At 41.5% G+C, this 17,007-nt stretch overlaps 1 protein-coding gene and 1 long non-coding RNA gene across 5 annotated transcripts in view; one reads left to right on the top strand and one right to left on the bottom strand.

The window, feature by feature from the left end:
- The window catches only part of dnase1l4.1 (deoxyribonuclease 1 like 4, tandem duplicate 1), a 45,666-nt gene that overhangs the window by 17,139 nt on the left and 11,520 nt on the right, over positions 1-17,007 (bottom strand). For 2 of the 4 annotated variants that reach the window (XR_009804979.1, XM_061891887.1), the window contains exons 2-9: positions 14,555-14,640; positions 6,767-6,855; positions 5,671-5,757; positions 3,287-3,399; positions 3,029-3,141; positions 811-968; positions 656-752; positions 521-596 (exon numbers count right to left, since the gene is read on the bottom strand). Coding sequence is in view for 3 of the 4 variants with exons in the window: in XM_061891887.1 (XP_061747871.1) it covers positions 521-596; positions 656-752; positions 811-968; positions 3,029-3,141; positions 3,287-3,399; positions 5,671-5,757; positions 6,767-6,855; positions 14,555-14,635 (814 nt within the window). In the remaining variant the exon portion in view is untranslated. Of the gene's footprint in view, positions 1-520; positions 597-655; positions 753-810; positions 969-3,028; positions 3,142-3,286; positions 3,400-5,670; positions 5,758-6,766; positions 6,856-14,554; positions 14,641-14,859; positions 15,017-17,007 lie in introns of those variants that run through there. The other 2 variants (XM_061891904.1, XM_061891897.1) reach the window with 2 other exon arrangements.
- Positions 8,384-17,007, top strand: part of LOC133546085 (uncharacterized) — a 424,415-nt gene continuing 415,791 nt past the window's right edge. The window contains exon 1 of the long non-coding RNA XR_009804981.1: positions 8,384-8,414. This is a non-coding gene — a long non-coding RNA (uncharacterized LOC133546085). The remainder of the gene's footprint in view (positions 8,415-17,007) is intronic.

Genomic DNA, 17,007 nt, shown 5'->3' with positions numbered 1-17,007 from the left:
ATGAATACTTAGGTCTACTACACTACTGTATTTAATGTTGTTATTATGGTGGTACTCAATGAATACTTAGGTCTACTATGGTGGTACTTGATGAATAATTAGCTCTACTATGGTGGTTCTTGATGAATACTTAGGTCTACTATGGTGGTCCTTGATGAATACTTAGGTCTACTATGGTGGTCCTTGATGAATACTTAGGTCTACTATGGTGGTACTTGATGAATACTTAGGTCTACTATGGTGGTACTTGATGAATACTTAGGTCTACTATGGTGGTACTTGATGAATACTTAGGTCTACTATGGTGGTACTTGGACAACCAGGTATTTTCTGAGTGATCCTTTGCGAAAAAAATGTGACACCCACTGAAGTAAAACATTCTGGGAAGGTTTTCTTCCCCAATTTTGCCTGACTTGAGAGTTTTTCTCCATGAAATAAAGGATGTGTTTTGTAGAAGATGATTGTATTCTGTAGTTGTTGACTAAAAGTCATGTTTGTATGAAATATGGAAGAGGGTCACCTTGAGTTTCCGCTGGTGGTGTGGTCAGAGACTTGAGCTCCACCTCCACAGGGTAATGGTCGCTGACCTTCAGTGCCTGCAGAGATGGCAGATGAGCAGAGACCTGACGCGCCGCCATGACGGTCAATAAGACACCTGCTCGTTGCTGAGGCGGAACGCCTTCTGGAAGTTGAAGGGTCTGGCGGAGTCGGGCACGACGGCGTTGAACATGTCGTCTCCGTACACCACGATCCTGAAGCAGAAACCGGTCAGAAAAGGTCGTGGCTACCTGCCCGGAGGGGGGGTCCCACCTGTCGTAAGTGTGTGTGTTCCCTTTGCTCGCTGTGGTGTCCACGTCGTCCCCGATCAGCCAGTGGAAGTTCTTGTCGCTGCGGATGCGGATGTTCAGCATGTCGCGGTCGGAAACGTAGGCGCCGTCTGCGTTGAAGTCGCCCAGGATCATCACGTTCTGTGGCCACAAATGTGAATTGTTTTAGATATAACACGTTTATTCTTTGAGGCTACAGTCGCCCTCAAAAGTGGACATTCTGTCCTATTTAAAGCAGCAGTTCCATTGGCAGCAAAACAGGCATAATACTACCACCACCATGCTTGACGGTAGGCATGGTGTGCTTCACCTTTTCTCCTCCTAACATATTGCTGGGTATTGTGGCCAAACAGCTAATTTTTTGTTTCATTTGACCACAAAACTTTCCTCCAGAAGGTCTTATCTTTGTCCATGTGATGTCAGATGAAACCAAAATGGAGTTGTTTGGTCACAACACCCAGGATTATGTTTGCAGGAGAAAAGGTAAAGCCTTTAATCCCAGGAACACCATTAGTTTGTAAACGAAATAAGTGTGTTTAGAAATTCACTGTTTTAAAATTTCGAATACAAAAAATGTAGTGTTTAAAAACGTATTGTAAAAATTTGGACTATAATAATTCAGTTTAAAAATTCAGTGTACAAAAATTCTGTTATTAAAAATACAGTAAATAAAAAATATATGTCAAAAGATTTTGGTGTATAAAAATTTAGTTTTTAAAATTTCTGTTTTTCAAAATTCAGTGTTTAAAAATTTGGAGTACAAAAATTTTGTGTTTCTAAATTTAGTGTATAAAAAGTGTTTAAAAATTCGGTGTAAAAAAATTCCATGTTTAAGAATTTGGTGTATAAAAAAAAATATGTGGTTAAAAATTCAGTACATAAAAATTCAATGTTTGGATCGGTTCGCAGCCGAGTGTGAAGCGACCGGAATGAGAATCAGCACCTCCAAGTCCGAGTCCATGGTTCTCGCCCAGAAAAGGGTGGAGTGCCATCTCCAGGTTGGGGAGGAGACCCTGCCCCAAGTGGAGGAGTTCAAGTACCTGGGAGTCTTGTTCACGAGTGAGGGAAGAGTGGATGGTGAGATCGACAGGCGGATCGGTGCGGCGTCTTCAGTAATGCGGACGTTGTATCGATCCGTTGTGGTGAAGAAGGAGCTGAGCCGGAAGGCAAAGCTCTCAATTTACCAGTCGATCTACGTTCCCATCCTCACCTATGGTCATGAGCTTTGGGTCATGACCGAAAGGATAAGATCACGGGTACAAGCGGCCCAAATGAGTTTCCAGGTCTCTCCCTTAGAGATAGGGTGAGAAGCTCTGTCATCCGGGAGGAACTCAAAGTAAAGCCGCTGCTCCTTCACATGGAGAGGAGCCAGATGAGGTGGTTCGGGCATCTGGTCAGGATGCCATCCGAACGCCTCCCTAGGGAGGTGTTTAGGGCACGTCCAACCGGTAGGAGGCCACGGGGAAGACCCAGGACACGTTGGGAAGACTATGTCTCCCGGCTGGCCTGGGAACGCTTCGGGATCCCCCGGGAAGAGCTAGACGAAGTGGCTGGGGAGAGGGAAGTCTGGGTTTCCCTGCTTAGGCTGTTGCCCCTGCGACCCGACCTCGGATAAGCGGAAGATGATGAATGAATGAATGAAAATTCAATGTTAAAAAATGTGTTCTGTAAAAAGTAAGTGTATAAAAATACAGTGTTTAAAAATTATGAGTACAAATATTTAGTGTTTAAAAATTTTGTGTATAAAGTCAGTGTTTAGAAATTCAATGTAGAAGAAATCAGTATATTAAAAAATCAGTGTCTAAAAATTCAGTGTAAACAAAATCTTTGTATGGAAATTCAGTGCATAAAAATTCAGTGCAGAAAAATGTGCTGCTTCAAAAAATGAAGACTGAAGCAATCGATCCTGACTCAGAACTAGCTGAGGTGTCAAGTTTGAAGGTTTGAATTTACCAGAAGCGGATCCTGCATTTGGACGCATTTAATTTTTCTGTCTTGAATTTTTGTACACTGATTTTTTTAATACTTAATTTTTAAACATGGAAATTGTGTACACCCAAGTTTTAAACACTGAATTTTAAAACACGCACATTATGCTAACATTTTTTTTTTTTTAATTGAAGACACAAATGCAGCTCCATACTGAACACATGCATGTAAATAATAATAATAATAATAAGAAGTCATCAACATTGTCTCACATCTGTCCTCCACTTCTTCTTCATGTGCTGAAAGACGTCATAAAGCTCGTCCAGCTCAGTCTCCGAGTCCTCTGGTTTGGTGTGAACTGGGATCATCACCAGGTCCTTCAGCACTGGTGGAGGAACACACACACACACACACACACACACACACACACACACACACACACACACACACACACACACACACACACACACACACACACACACACACACGTTGAGAGAGGAAGAACCACCAGTCAGTCAGAGCTGTTCCACCTGTGTCGTGGCATCTAAATCGCAGGATGTAAGGGTCCCTGGCGAAAACGTCGCCGCCGTCGGTCACCTGGTCGTCAAACTGGTAGGAGCCCACCAGGTCCACCAGGTCGTCCCTGTGCAAAGGAGACGGTTTCTTCAAAGATGGCCTCGGTTTTTAGTTTTTGTGGAGCTGCAAAGTTAAGTCAGGTGAGCATCATTGTCTACCATCCAAGGGGGCTTGTTTTAAACCAGGGTTCTCCAAACTGCGGTCCACGGGCCAGACCCGGCCTCCACAGTCTTGCCTGCAGGACTTCACAGGACTTCTTTTATTTTTATTTTTTAAAAATGTTTTAATCCCTCCTGTTTAGCCACTCTGACAAATCATATACTGTAGTTGATGTAGATGATCTATATCTGCTGTACACATTTACTTTAGAAAAGAGAAGTGTTGGATACTTGATACTCTTTTGTCATATTTGTATTTGACTTTATTAAATGTTTGGCTAGAACTATTGTTTGGTACAACTGGAGCAGAGAGGAAGACAAAATATATATATATATATACATATATATATAAACACACACACACAATGATGTGTATATATATATAGATATACACATATATATATATAAATATATACACAGGTGGTTATATCTATGTATATAGATACATATAAGTATTTATGTATATATATATATATACACGGATCGGTTCGCAGCCGAGTGTGGAGGAGTTCAAGTACCTAGGAGTCTTGTTCACGAGTGAGGGAAGAGTGGATGGTGAGATCGACAGGCGGATCGGTGCGGCGTCTTCAGTAATGCGGACGTTGTACCGATCCGTTGTGGTGAAGAAGGAGCTGAGCCGGAAGGCAAAGCTCTCAATTTACCGGTCGATCTACGTTCCCATCCTCACCTATGGTCATGAGCTTTGGGTCATGACCGAAAGGATAAGATCACGGGTACAAGCGGCCCAAATGAGTTTGGGTCTCTCCCTTAGAGATAGGGTGAGAAGCTCTGCCATCCGGGAGGAACTCAAAGTAAAGCCGCTGCTCCTTCACATCGAGAGGAGCCAGATGAGGTGGTTCGGGCATCTGGTCAGGATGCCACCAGAACGCCTCCCTAGGGAGGTGTTTAGGGCACGTCCAACCGGTAGGAGGCCACGGGGAAGACCCAGGACACGTTGGGAAGACTATGTCTCCCGGCTGGCCTGGGAACGCCTCGGGATCCCCCGGGAAGAGCTAGACGAAGTGGCTGGGGAGAGGGAAGTCTGGGTTTCCCTGCTTAGGCTGTTGCCCCCGCGACCCGACCTCGGATAAGCGGAAGATGATGGATGGATGGATGGATGGATGGATATATATATATATATACACACATACAAACATATGCATGTATATTATATTATTTATTTTAGATACATATCTATGAATATATGTATATAAATAAATATATACTTGTTTAATATACATATATAATATATATGCATAAAAATATACATATGGCTGAATAAATATTTAAACTATGATAGTAAGATACATCCTCATATATATATATTTATATATAAATACATAAATATATACATATATACATACATATATATACATAAATATATCTAAAATAAAAATATAATAGTATACTGTATGTATACACACGAACTGAAATATATATATATATTCATAAATTAGGGCTTCAGGGTGGAAGAGGGGTTAGTGCGTCTGCCTCACAATACGAAGGTCCTCAATAGTCTGGGGTTCAATACCGGGCTTGGGATCTTTCTGTGTGGAGTTTGCATGTTCTCCCCGGCTTCCTCCCACCTCCAAAGATATGCACCTGGGGATAGGCCCCTCCCACCTCCAAAGACATGCACCTGGGGATAGGCCCCTCCCACCTCCAAAGACATGCACCTGGGGATAGGCCCCTCCCACCTCCAAAGACATGCACCTGGGGATAGGCCCCTCCCACCTCCAAAGACATGCACCTGGGGATAGGCCCCTCCCACTTCCAAAGACATGCACCTGGGGATAGGTTGATTGGCAACACTAAATGGTCCCTAGTGTGTGAATGTTGTCTATCTATCTGTGTTGGCTTTGTGATGAGGTGGCGACTTGTCCAGGGTGTACCCTGCCTTCCGCCCGATTGTAGCTGAGATAGACTCCAGCGACCCCCGCCACCCCGAAGGGAATAAGCGGTAAAAAATGGATGGATATATATATATTTGTTTGTTGTTCTCTAGTTCCATCTCATCCGTTTTTTAGGTCAAGAGGTGAGTGTTGTAGTTCTTCCCCAGCAAACTCTCTTCCAAGGATGCTTTAATGGACCTTGTGTGTCTTTTGCCCTCCTTTCTGCCCCCTCATGCATGTGTGGAGCAGACCCAAGTGTGAGTGTGTCAGGTGACCTTCAGGCCTCACCTGTACAGGAACATGAACTGCTCCTTGTAGCGGGAGCGTCCCAGGCGACAGCTGATCTTCAAAGTGTAGTGATGGGCCGTGTCTGACCTACACACACACACACACACACACACACACACACACTACGCTCAGGGGGGTTGAGAAATATGTGCTGCATCCATCATTCTGTCAGGAAGATGCTTTGGATGATTAACAAGACTGTGAAAAATGTCCCTGAGGCCATGATTAGTTTAAGTATTTATTCATTCTAATGTTGTGCCGACTTTGTTCTTGTTTTCTTGCTGCTAACATTGAAACTAACAACGCTGTCCTACTGTACATACTCATCATTGAAATAATAAAAATGAACCAAAGCATGTGCTTGTGAAAGACTTAGGGATGCACCGAAATGAAAATTTGTGGCCGAAGCCGAAGCCGAATAAAATTTAAACGCTTGGCCGAATACCGAATAATGAATGCAGTTTTTCACAATTTTTTTTATATTGCATAAATAGCCTGGAAAAAAATTTAGACATGTTTTTCAAATAAAGTATTTTTTTATTGAATATGGGCATTTTTTTTAATATTCCAGTAGCCTTTGCTTTTCAAAGAAAGCACAAAGTTTTTCATTTATATTAGGCCTTCAAACAAAACATGCATTCCAACAAAAAAATAAAGTGCATTAAAGTGGATAAACCCACAACAAATGAATTATTGTCCTTTTGGCAAAAGTCTGCTTAGCCACAGTAGATATGCTAATAATGTAGACAGAAAGCTCAAGTAAATCTCAATTAAGTGTGTGCTTGTAACCTCATACACTTATACAGGTAGCCTACACAACAGGCTAATAATGTAAACAGAGGCCCCACTAAATCTCAATAAGTGTGTGCTTGTAACCTCATACACTTATACAGGTACACAACATATCCCAACGTCACCGCGTCAAAAAATTGCGTCACACGCCACTATTCGGCCTTGTCCTTAACTCATTCCACCGGAGGCCGAATGTGTCTTTTTTTGCCATATTCGGCCGAATATATTCGGTTACCGATTAATCGGTGCATCCCTAGTTATAATCCATGTTTTTTTTTTGCACTCCTTTCAACGCTGTGCTTACGTGTTGAGTGCATCCATGAGGGTCTCGACCGACCTGCCGCTGATGTCCACCACCTCCAGGATCAAGATGATGTCATAGCGAGAGATAATCTGCAGGAGACATTTTCAAAGGAGAAACATCACAGACCAGAAGAGGGTTTCTGCATGTATGAAGAAGTCAAATACATGCTTTTTAGTGTTTGATTTTTTTATTAATGTTTAGACCAGGGGTGCCCACACTTTTTCTGCAGGCGAGCTACTTTTCAATTGACCAACTCGAGGGGATCTACCTCATTTATATATATCATTTATATTTATTTATTTATGAAAGAGACATTTTTGTAAACAAGTTAAATGTGTTTAATGATAATACAAGCATGTGTAACACATATAGATGTCTTTCTTTCACAAAGACAAGAATATAAGTTGGTGTATTACCTGATTCTGATGACTTGCATTGATTGGAATCAGACAGTAATGATGATAACGCCCACATTTTCAAATGGAGGGGAAAAAAAGTTGTCCTTTCTGTACAATACCACATGAAAGTGGTTGGTTTTTGGCATCGAATTCATCCAGCTTCCATACACTTTACAAGAAAAACATTGGCGGCAAATTCCGTAGCTTGCTTGATTGACATTCACGGCACCCGAGGGTCTTGTGAGATGACGCTGGCTGCTGCCAGTTCATTATTATGAAAAAATGACAGAGAGGAAGGCGAGAAACACTTTTTATTTCAACAGACTTTCGCGCCGTCCCTTCCGTCAAAACTCTAAAGGCCGACTGCACATTTCCTATCTTCACAATAAAGGCCCTGCTTCATGCTGCCTGCGCTAACAAAATAAGAGTCTCAGAAAGCTTTCTGAGGGATCACTTGTGCACGCCAGTTTTCCGAGACTCTGTATTTAGTTAGCGCAGGCAGCATGAAGCAGGGCTTTTATTGTGAAGATAGGAAATGTGCAGTCGGCCTTTAGAGTTTTGATGGAAGGTACGGCGCGAGAGTCTGTTGAAATAAAAAGTGTTTCTCGCCTTCCTCTCGGTCATATTTTCATAATAATGATCTTGCAGCAGCCAGCGTCATCTCACAAGACCCTCCGGTACCGTGAATGTCATTTAAGTGACGTCTTGGTGAAAATTGATGATCACTAATTTTTAGGTCTATTTTTTTTAAAAGCCTGGCTGGAGATCGACTGACACACCCCCGCGGTCGACTGGTAGCTCGCGATCGACGTAATGGGCACCCCTGGTTTAGACGGAGATGAACAGAACAGAAAAACAGCAATAAACTATTTTTTTTTTCAAAGAGAAAAAAATCAAATCAAATCAAATAAAGCTAAAATAGAAAAAACAAACATCCACCCCAAAAAGGAACACAAAAAAAAAAAAAAAAAAAAAAAACCTTGCATAGACTGTCACTTATACAGTAATGGCATAAAACATAAATATACTGTATGTAGAGCTTCAGTATGTAAACTAACCAGAATACTGTTAAAAAAAAAAAAAATCACTGTTGATGGTTGGTCAGAAAAAGGTCAGAAAACACCTCCACACCCGATAAAACTTCCTTTCAGAACCCCTCATCACAAGTCTAATTTTCTCTAGCTTGAGATGATATAAAACGTCTTAGCTCGGTTGGTAGAGTGGCCGTGCCAGCAACTTGAGGGTTGCAGGTTCGATTCCCGCTTGTGTCATCCTAGTCACTGCTGTTGTGTCCTTGGGCAAGTCACTAGAGAAAAGCGCTATATAAATATAATTCCCTTCACTTCACACACACATGTGCGCTTGCAAACACACACACACACACACACACACACACACACACACACACACACACACACACACACACACACACACACACACACACACAACACTATTGACTGTAATGAAACAAGACATGGCATAGTGGGGCGGTATAGCTCGGTTGGTAGAGTGGCCGTGCCAGCAACTTGAGGGTTCCAGGTTCGATTCCCACTTCCGCCATCCTAGTTACTGCCGTTGTGTCCTTGGGCAAGACACTTTACCCACCTGCTCCCAGTGCCACCCACACTGCTTTAAATGTAACTTAGATATTGGGTGTCACTATGTAAAGCGCTTTGAGTCACTAGAGAAAAGCGCTATATAAATATAATTCCCTTCACTTCACACACACATGTGCGCTTGCAAACACACACACACACACACACACACACACACACAACACTATTGACTGTAATGAAACAAGACATGGCATAGTGGGGCGGTATAGCTCGGTTGGTAGAGTGGCCGTGCCAGCAACTTGAGGGTTCCAGGGTCGATTCCCACTTCCGCCATCCTAGTTACTGCCGTTGTGTCCTTGGGCAAGACACTTTACCCACCTGCTCCCAGTGCCACCCACACTGCTTTAAATTGAACTTAGATATTGGGTTTCACTATGTAAAGCACTTTGAGTCACTAGAGAAAAGCGCTATATAAATATAATTCACTTCACTTTTACCCAGTGTGAGACTGTGGCTGGGGCAGCTTCCTTCCATTCCAAGAGGATCAAGCGGCGTGCTAATAAGGTTGAAAAGGCAATGAGCCTTCGACCACCGACAGGTAATCCTAATAAATGCTTTTTAATGTCACTATCAATCAATCAATCAATCAATCAATCAATGTTTATTTATATAGCCCCAAATCACAAATGTCTCAAAGGACTGCACAAATCATTACGACTACAACATCCTCGGAAGAACCCACAAAAGGGCAAGGAAAACTCACACCCAGTGGGCAGGGAGAATTCACATCCAGTGGGACGCCAGTGACAATGCTGACTATGAGAAACCTTGGAGAGGACCTCAGATGTGGGCAACCCCCCCCCCCTCTAGGGGACCGAAAGCAATGGATGTAGAGCGGGTCTAACATGATACTGTGAAAGTTCAATCCATAGTGGATCCAACACAGCCGCGAAAATAAATGAATGCTCCAAATGATATAGAGTCAGAAGCTTACATTGTCTAGACAAAATCGAGGAAGTGAGGTCCGGGCGAGCAGTAACATATTGTTGATGAATGGTTTAAATCTTTCAAAAATTATTTTTCTTCCAGGTGTATAAATCAAGTCCATCCCGTTTTAAATAGAGTTTCATGATCGCTTATATATTTGCATGTAAACCTTTCATGACGCCCAAATCTGCACTGATGCAGGGAAATAAAAGTAGCCTAATGGGGCTCTAGACCCTGGATGTCCAAACATTTGAAATTGGAGAACGCATTGGGCTAAAAATACTTGGCGGGGGGCTGAAATCATGTAAAAAAATCACACACACACAATGTATATATATATATATATATATATATCCATCTTCTTCCGCTTATCAGAGGTCGGGTCGCGGGGGCAGCAGCCTAAGCAGGGAAGCCCAGACTTCCCTCTCCCCAGCGACTTTGTCTAGCTCTTCCCGGGGGATCCCGAGGCGTTCCCAGGCCAGCCGGGAGACATAGTCTTCCCAACGTGTCCTGGGTCTTCCCCGTGGCCTCCTACCGGTTGGACGTGCCCTAAACACCTCCCTAGGGAGGCGTTCGGGTGGCATCCTGACCAGATGCCCGAACCACCTCATCTGGCTCCTCTCCATGTGGAGGAGCAGCGGCTTTACTTTGAGTTCCTCCCGGATGGCAGAGCTTCTCACCCTATCTCTAAGGGAGAGACCCAAACTCATTTGGGCCGCTTGTACCCGTGATCTTATCCTTTCGGTCATGACCCAAAGCTCTTGACCATAGGTGAGGATGGGAACGTAGATCGACTAGTAAAATGAGAGCTTTGCCTTCCGGCTCAGCTCCTTCTTCACCACAACGGATCGGTAAAACGTCCGCATCACGCCCAAATATACCAAAATGGATAGAGCAGAGGATTGGGAGAATGTCATGTGGTCAGATGAAACCAAAATAGAACTTTTTGGTACAAACTCAACACGTTGTGTTTGGAGGAAGAAGACTACTGAGTTGCATCCCGAGAACACCATACCTACTGTGAAGCATGGGGGTGGAAACATCATGCTTTGGGGCTGTTTTTCTGCTAAGGGGACAGGACGATTGATCCGTGTTAAAGAAAGAATGAATGGGGCCATGTATCGTGAGATTTGTAGCCAAAACCTCCTTCCATCAGTGAGAGCTTTGAATTGTCTCTCACAGTTGAAGTGTACCTATGATGAAAATTACAGACCTCTGTCATCATTTTAAGTGGGAGAACTTGCACAATCAGTGCCTGACTAAATACTTTTTTGCCCCACTGTATATATATATATATATATATATATATATATATATATATATATATATATTCCGCCATGTTTTGTGGAGCAAAACTGCGTTGGTGCGCATGCAGTGACTTTGTTTCCAGGAAATAAGCAGTATTGCCTAAACTGCATTAATAAATGACGGTTTTCTGAAAATAATTTTAAAAAAATGTATATATTTTAGGGGTGGGCAAATTAATGTGTTAATTACGAGTTAACTCATCAATCTATTAACGCCGACAATTATTTTATCGCACATTTGCGTTTGTTGTTTACATGCTTTTATTTTGTTAACGTCTTTTCTTAACAAGATGGCGTCTCCCGGATGTACTTCGGCGTGGAGGGGCTCTTGGTAAAGGTGGAACATTTGGCAAAAATACCGGACAATTCCGCAAATTTCCTGGCTGGCTTACAGCGTGGTCACTCCGGGATCATTTACGACCGCCAGACAATTCTGGATGTGGATAGACCGTTTTGGACTGAATGAGGCGTGCTTGCTAGACCGGCTAGCTAGCATGGGAATACTTTGCCGGCTACATCCAGCGGCCTGTGAAGCAGCGGAGTATATGTGTTGTCTGTCTATTTATGAATAATGCAGACCAGGAGTGTTGGCTGAGTTCTTAACGTTTACTTTCAGAGCGTGCATATCACAACATACAAGATGCCGTCATGGCGACACAACCTATACCGGGCTACCGCGCATGCTCCTCACTCCTGTTGCATGCTGGGTAGGGTAGTTCTTTTATTCCCTGGCTCATAACATCACAATATAGTACCATGTATATGATGCCTTCAGTTTATCAAAGCACCAAGCAAACAATCGGAAAATTCCCATCATATCAATTCCTAGATATGGTCATAATTATTTTAAGTGCACTACGCAGAATAAACACAACATTATTAATATTGCTACTACGGATAATTTGATCCAAAATTCCCTAAAACAGTCCACTACCTATAATATAGGTTTTTTAAACATAAGATCCCTGATAAAAAAAATGTTTCTGCTGTTACCTCAGAAATTGCCTGTTCAGATGTTATGATTGTGGCTCAGAGATTTGTATGTAGATTATATTTATTTTCCATAACAAACAGGATAACTTAAATACCCTGGCAGTGGCAATAAGCTTAAATGTTTGTATTTACATTTTTTGAGTTGATTTTCATAAAATATGCTTTTTAACTGCTACTGTTTAACAAGGACTGATTGAAATTGTGTTTGCACAACAAATGTTTTGGCGCTTTTGTTCATGTGGGAGAATATTCCAATAAAGGTGCACTACACACTACTTTTGAATTCATTATTGGGCTTTGCGTATACAATGCAGTTAATCGCGATTAACTTTGATTAAAATTTTTAATCCTTGCCCAGCCCTAATATATTTATATATAGCCATAGCTATACACACACACACACACACACACACACACACACACACACACACACACACACAAAGTCGCCGCATGCACACCAGCGCCGTTTTGCTCCACAAAACATGGCGGAACACTAACCACGGACATTGCTCAAGGAGATTTTCAGGCGTTGTTTCACTTTTGTTTCCCTCGCTTCACTTCTGTCGGGTAGAGTCTCGCGGTACGTTTACGGGCGCACTGCTGTGTTTGGATGGCGACAGGTGTGGACAATATTGGAGACAGACGCACATGTTGCTTGACAAGAGGAAACATGCAGCAGGACATGTGTTGGGAACGTTGTCACAACTTGTTTATAAAGTCTTTACTTTGTTTACTTCGCCTTTATTTAACTGCGAACGGCATCAGTGTTCTAATAACATCAATACCTGCTCAAATGGTACAAACCCCGTTTCCATATGAGTTGGCAAATTGTGTTAGATGTAAATATAAACAGAATACAATGATTTGCAAATCATTTTCAAGCCATATTCAGTTGAATATGCTACAAAGACAACATATTTGATGTTCAAACTCATAAACATTTTTTTTGTGCAAATATTCATTAACTTTAGAATTTGATGCCAGCAACACGTGACAAAGAAGTTGGGAAAGGTGGCAATAAATACTGATAAAGTTGGGGAATGCTCATCAAACACTTATTTGGAACATCCCACAGGTGTGCAGGCTAATTGGGAACAGGTGGGTGCCATGATTGGCTATAAAAGCAGCTTCCCAAAAAATGCTCAGTCTTTCACAAGAAAAGATGGGGCGATGTACACCCCTTTGTCCACAACTGCGTGAGCAAATAGTCAAACAGTTTAAGAACAACCTTTCTCAAAGTGCAATTGCAAGAAATTTAGGGATTTCAACATCTACGTTACATAATATCATCAAAAGGTTCAGAGAATCTGGAGAAATCACTCCACGTAAGCAGCATGGCCGGAAACCAACATTGAATGACCGTGACCTTCCATCCCTCAGACGGCACTGTATCAAAAACCGACATCAATCTCTAAAGGATATCACCACATGGGCTCAGGAACACTTCAGAAAACCACTGTCACTAAATACAGGTTGTCGCTACATCTGTAAATGCAATTTAAAGCTCTACTATGCAAAGCGAAAGTCATTTATCAACAACATCCAGAAACGCCGCCGGCTTCTCTGGGCCCGAGATCATCTAAGATGGACTGATGCAAAGTGGAAAAGTGTTCTGTGGTCTGACGAGTCCACATTTCAAATTTTTTTGGGAAATATTCGACATCGTGTCATCCAGATCAAAGGGGAAGCCAACCATACAGACTGCTATTGACGCAAAGTTCAAAAGCCAGCATCTGTGATGGTATGGGGGCGCATTAGTGCCCAAGGCATGGGTAACTTACACATCTGTGAAGGCACCATTAATGCTGAAAGGTACATACAGGTTTTGGAAGCGCCGTCCTTTTCATGGACGCCCCTGCTTATTTCAGCAAGACAATGCCAAGTCACATTCAGCACGTGTTACAACAGCGTGGCTTCGTAAAAAAAAAAGAGTGCGGGTACTTTCCTGGCTCGCCTGCAGTCCAGACCTGTCTCCCATGAAAAATGTGTGGCGCATTATGAAGCGTAAAATACGACCCCGGACTGTTAAACGACTGAAACTGTACATAAAACAAGAATGAGAAAGAATTCCACTTTCAAAGCTTCAACAATTAGTTTCCTCAGATCCCAAACGTTTATTGAGTGTTGTTAAAAGAAAAGGTGATGTAACACAGTGGTGAACATGCCCTTTCCCAACTACTTGGGCACGTGTTGCAGCCATGAAATTTGAAGTTAATTATTATTTGCAAAAAAAAATTAAATTTATGAGTTTGAACATCAAATATGTTGTCTTTGTAGCATATTCAACTGAATATGGCTTGAAAAGGATTTGCAAATCATTGTATTCTGTTTATATTTACATCTAACACAATTTCCCAACTCACATGGAAACGGGGTTTGTAGTTGTTTTCTTTAACATCTCCATTTAAAAACTACATTTTATGTTTAATTGGGCTATCTTTGTCTAATATTTGTATTTGTTTGATGATCTTAAACAACAACGTTTTGAAACTTAGCAAAACAAAAATAATATTTGGAAGTGTGTGGCTGCTATCATGCGTGTCTTACCTGGACAAGGATTTGAAGGACCTCTGGATCGGACACTTTGTTTCTTCCAAACTTCTGGATGTTGAAAGATGCTATCTTCATGGCTGCTGAGAAGAGAAGAGACCAACAAGAGAGTTTTGGTCACTTCATCGCGAGTTTCAACATGCAATGTCTTGTGTGCTAGCATCACAAAACAAGCGCTTTAAGTCAAAACTATGCAGCTGCCGGCACTCAAACACTTTGCAAAGAAGATAACGTGTGTGTGTGTGTGTGTGTGTGTGTGTGTGTGTGTGTGTGTGTGTGTGTGTGTGTGTGCCACGTGAGACCCCTTTTGAAGTGCAGCTGTGGGGTTTCTTGCTTCCCAACAACAGTAGCCTGAGAAAACAATATTAATGTTGGTTGAGTCGGACGGAATCAGACACTTTTAGTAAGAATCCACCGCAGCAAAACCATCGGACAGTGTATTTTCTAAGATGGCAACAAGTCTCGTGAGGTTTGTCTCAGACAGACCATAAAACCTCTTCCTTCCCTCCAACAAACAGGAAGTGTACCTTTTGTTCGCGACACGGAATTCAAACTTGACAATGTTAAAAAACAACACACTTGGTGTGTGAGGCCGGCTCATGCTGGTATGTTTTGTCACGCCAACAAAAACATTTCATAGGGTAAGGACCTGATGGAGCGGTTTTTAGGACTCCAATTTTCCAAAACAAAATAGTCATCTCACAGGTTGAATTCGTTTTTTTATTTCCTTCATAATATAGAATTATTTGACGTATTAAGCTGACGGGTGAACTATATACATACTTGCCAACCTTGAGACCTCCGATTTCGGGAGGTGGGCGGTGGGGGGACGTGGTTAAGAGTAAAGTATTTCATATATATATTAGGGCTGGGCAACGATTACAAATTTTAATCGAAGTTAATCGCACTATTTCTCTGATTAATCACGATTAACTGCATTGTATACGCAAAGCCCAATAATGAATTCAAAAGTAGTGTGTAGTGTGAGCATTCCTCAACTTTATCAGTATTTATTGCCACTTTTCCCAACTTCTTTGTCACGTGCTGCTGGCATCAAATTCTACAGTTAATGATTATTTGCAAAAAAAAAAATGTTTATGAGTTTGAACATCAAATATGTTGTCTTTGTAGCATATTCAACTGAATATGGCTTGAAAAGGATTTGCAAATCATTGTATTCTGTTTATATTTACATCTAACAGAATTTACCAACTCATATGGAAACGGGGTTTGTACCATTTGAGCAGGTATTGATGTTATTAGAACACTGATGCCGTTTGCAGTTAAATAAAGGCGAAGTAAACAAAGTAAAGACTTTATAAACAAGTTGTGACAACGTTCCCAACACATGTCCTGCTGCATGTTTCCTCTTGTCAAGCAACATGTGCGTTTGTCTCCAATATTGTCCACACCTGTCGCCATCCAAACACAGCAGTGCGCCCGTAAACGTACCGCGAGACTCTACCCGACAGAAGTGAAGCGAGGGAAACAAAAGTGAAACGACGCCTGAAAATCTCCTTGAGCAATGTCCGTGGTTAGTGTTCCGCCATGTTTTGTGGCGCAAAACGGCGCTGGTGTGCATGCGGCGACTTTGTGTGTGTGTGTGTGTGCGCGCGTATAGCTATGGCTATATATAAATATATTAGGGCTGGGCAACGATTAAAAATTTTAATCAAAGTTAATTGCACTATTTGTCCGATTAATCGCGATTAACTGCATTGTCTACGCAAAGCCCAATAATGAATTCAAAAGTAGTGTGTAGTGCACCTTTATTGGAATATTCTCCCACATGAACAAAAGCGCCAAAACATTTGTTGTGCAAACACAATTTAAATCAGTCCTTGTTAAACAGTAGCAGTTAAATAGCATATTTGATGAAAATCAACTCCAAAAATGTAAATACAAACATTTAAGCTTATTGCCACTGCCAGGGTATTTAAGTTATCCTGTTTGTTATGGAAAATAAATATAATCTACATACAAATCTCTGAGCCACAATCATAACATCTGAACAGGCAATTTCTGAGGTAACAGCAGAAACATTTTTTTTTATTTGTTTAAAAAAACTATATTATAGGTAATGGGCTGTTTTAGGGAATTTTTGATCAAATTATCCGAAGTAGCAATATTAATAATGTTGTGTTTATTCTGCGTAGTGCACTTAAAACATTAACAGTGCAATACATTTTCATAACATGGTCACTACTGCCTACTTTGTCTTGTTATATTCTTATTTTACTGTTATATTGTTATTCCCATGTTTTTTATTCTTTTTGTAATATTTCTCTATTTTGTTTCCTTTTAAACCCCCATTATTTACTTTTTACTTTTTTTCTTTAAATTGATCTCAACTCTGTACACTGCTGCTGGAATTTTAATTTTCCTGAAGGAACTCTCCTGAAGGAATCAATAAAGTACTATCTATCTATCTATCTATCTAAAATAATTAT

This window comes from Nerophis ophidion, linkage group LG02, assembly GCF_033978795.1.
Source record: "Nerophis ophidion isolate RoL-2023_Sa linkage group LG02, RoL_Noph_v1.0, whole genome shotgun sequence".
NCBI classification, from domain to species: domain Eukaryota; kingdom Metazoa; phylum Chordata; class Actinopteri; order Syngnathiformes; family Syngnathidae; genus Nerophis; species Nerophis ophidion.
The sequence above is the reverse complement of the archived record's forward strand: the minus strand, read 5'-3'. Positions and strand labels throughout refer to the sequence as shown.